The sequence below is a fragment of the Rhagoletis pomonella genome, unplaced genomic scaffold (genome assembly GCF_013731165.1).
Source record: "Rhagoletis pomonella isolate Grant_MI unplaced genomic scaffold, Rhpom_1.0 Rhpom_scaffold_02437, whole genome shotgun sequence".
NCBI classification, from domain to species: domain Eukaryota; kingdom Metazoa; phylum Arthropoda; class Insecta; order Diptera; family Tephritidae; genus Rhagoletis; species Rhagoletis pomonella.
The window spans coordinates 27,450-30,068 of NW_023460991.1; the positions used below are offsets into that span (position 1 = coordinate 27,450).

The 2,619-nt window shown below is 36.7% G+C and overlaps 1 protein-coding gene across 1 annotated transcript in view; it reads left to right on the forward strand.

The window, feature by feature from the left end:
* LOC118753418 overlaps positions 1-1,105 on the forward strand; it is a gene marked incomplete at its 3' end in the record, with an annotated part of 7,998 nt that extends 6,893 nt beyond the window's left edge. Inside the window, exon 3 of the mRNA XM_036488290.1 lies at positions 690-1,105. Within this exon, the coding sequence (XP_036344183.1) occupies positions 690-1,105 (416 nt within the window). The remainder of the gene's footprint in view (positions 1-689) is intronic.
* Between the last annotated feature and the right edge of the window lie 1,514 nt (positions 1,106-2,619).

Below are 2,619 nucleotides of genomic sequence, written 5' to 3' on the forward strand. Positions count from 1 at the left end.
ATATTTATCGTGTAAATTTACTAAAAAAATTTAAAAATAAACAAAAATATACTCGATTTATAGTCGCATTTTTAAACAGATTTTTTAGAGTGTGTCAAGGGACCTGTCAACTTAGACTATCAGCACGTGTTCTTTTTCTTTTGCCTTTTTTATCTCACCAGCACATGTATCAACCTAAGAACTGTGTTTTAATATTGAAATACACATTGATTGAATTATAGCCAAAATTAAACGTTTAATTTGTGTGCAATCTTAACACAAAAAGTGGCGATCGTGACAGGACGATATCGACGATTATTCTACACATAATCACAACGAACAACGTACGAATATACACCATCTATTCGGAAACCCAGCCATTGAAGTCAATTTCAGCCGGTGATCAGCATACAGCAATCTCCGCAGCCTTGCCAATGCAGCTAAGTGTTTTCCTTAGGTTCCTATCCACTTCCTTATTGTAATCCCATCTATTTAAACAGTGACTCTACTTGCGCTTTAAAATCTTCTTATATATACATATTTTTTTTACATATTCACATGCCAAAATCAAATGAAAAAGCTAAATAAAATTGAACGTGAAGTGAAAGTAACAGGCATATCAGCACATTCTGGTTCACCTCGGCCCAGGTAAAGCCATATGAAGAGTGCGAACTAAGCAATATTAAACCTTTCGAATAAATTGCTAGCAGATTAACATCTAAAATGCCCTTAGATAAGGAATCTGGCAGCGAAACAAATCTAAAAGATGCGCAAGAGTTACAAGACTTAATCACTAAACGGAGTTCAGTAAAGGGACAAATTACAAAGTTCAAAAACTCACTTGCTTTGCTCCTGGCAAAGGACTCTTTAACGTCGGTCGAAGTAACAGAATTAACTCTTAGGCTTCGTAGATTTGAGTCGTTAACCAGCAGATTCGATGAATTGCAAAATCAGATAGAGGTACTGAATTCAAGCAATTTGCAAGGCGAAATTGATGAACGGGACTATTTTGAACAATCATTCATAAATAACATTGCTCTTGCTCAAAGATTAATTCAGAAATTTGTTTCAAGTAATCCTGATGCAAACGAGCACCCCGCTGCGAATGAGCCCTCGGCATTGCATTGTGAGCATCAGGGGGTTAATTTTAAACTACCTCAAATACAGATGTTGAAATTTGATGGAGCTCACTTCCGCTGGCTTGAGTTTCGAGACACTTTTGTATCGCTGATTCATAACAATAACCGCATAGCACCCATCCACAAATTTCATTACCTCCTTTCTTACCTAGCCGGCGATGCGTCTAACGTTGTTGCTAATTTGGAGGTCTCCGATGCCAATTATAGCGCCGCATGGAAGTTACTATGCGAACGTTATGACAATAAACGTCAGCTCATAACCCACCATTTAAATTCGTTACTAAATCTACAACAATTAACGCGAGAATCGGACAAATCCCTGCGATTCATGGTGGACCATATCACAAAAAACCTTCGCGCTTTATCAAGTTTGGGTCAGCCTACTGATCAGTGGGACGTGTTGGTCGTACATATTTTAAGTTTAAAGTTAGATGGCCGCACACACATTAAATGGGAGGAGTGGCGTGGCACATTAAGTGACATGCCCGATTTAAACAATTTCAAAGGTTTTTGCTCGATCGTGCTGACGTTTTAGAGTCATTAAATCGTACAACAAGTAATACAAACAAAAATGTCAAGCCATTTGGAACAGCAAACAAGATAGAATATCCAAAAACAAATTCGTTCGCTTGCATAAACCACAATGATGGTAAAGGTGATGAGTCATCCTATTCGTGTTCCTTTTGCCGAGGTGATCATCGAATTTATGATTGTGCAAACTTTAAAGCTCTGAGCGTGCAAGATCGAATAAGTACAGCAAATAAATTAAGATTGTGTCTCAATTGTTTACGGTATGGTCATAAGGTGCACAGTTGTCGACTAGGTCCCTGCCGCGATTGTAAAAAAAGACATAATACGCTTTTACATATACCCGTTCACAATACGTCTAATTCAAACAAAGGTTCCAAGGAAATTGCTGCGTTTAAACCGTAGCAAGCTTGTCTAATCAAGATTATTCGCAAGTTTTGCTATCCACCGCTTTAATTAATATATCAAATCCCCTCACAAGTCAATCATTAGAGATTGTTCCCGTATTATATGTAACCAAAATATTCTTAGATTAAATATACTTAAATTTATATGAATGAAATATTTAAAAGTTTTAAGTTTAACATTTTATTGCACATGCAAACTATGTATTATCATTATATTGACAAGCATATCAAGCAGCAAAACATCGCAAAGAGCGAACTAATATTGGCTGCATTTCTTTATTCATTCTGAACGTTTGGAATAAACTTTTTTGTTTACTTATTCTTTAGAACGTTCCTGATGATATGTCAACGTATATTTCAAACGCATTCTGTTTATTCCGGCTGTGAAATGGGATTATCCGGAATGTATAAAGAAACGCAGCCATTAATGTTCTCATCAGCTCCTTATTACGCCGTCCTTCTTAGCGGCCCTTTATGTATTTGCTATATCGCTTAAGTTTGACTCTTTCACTTGGATTACGACGGCGAGCAAATAAACACGTTTTACTCTATCTAGAGTAATTTTT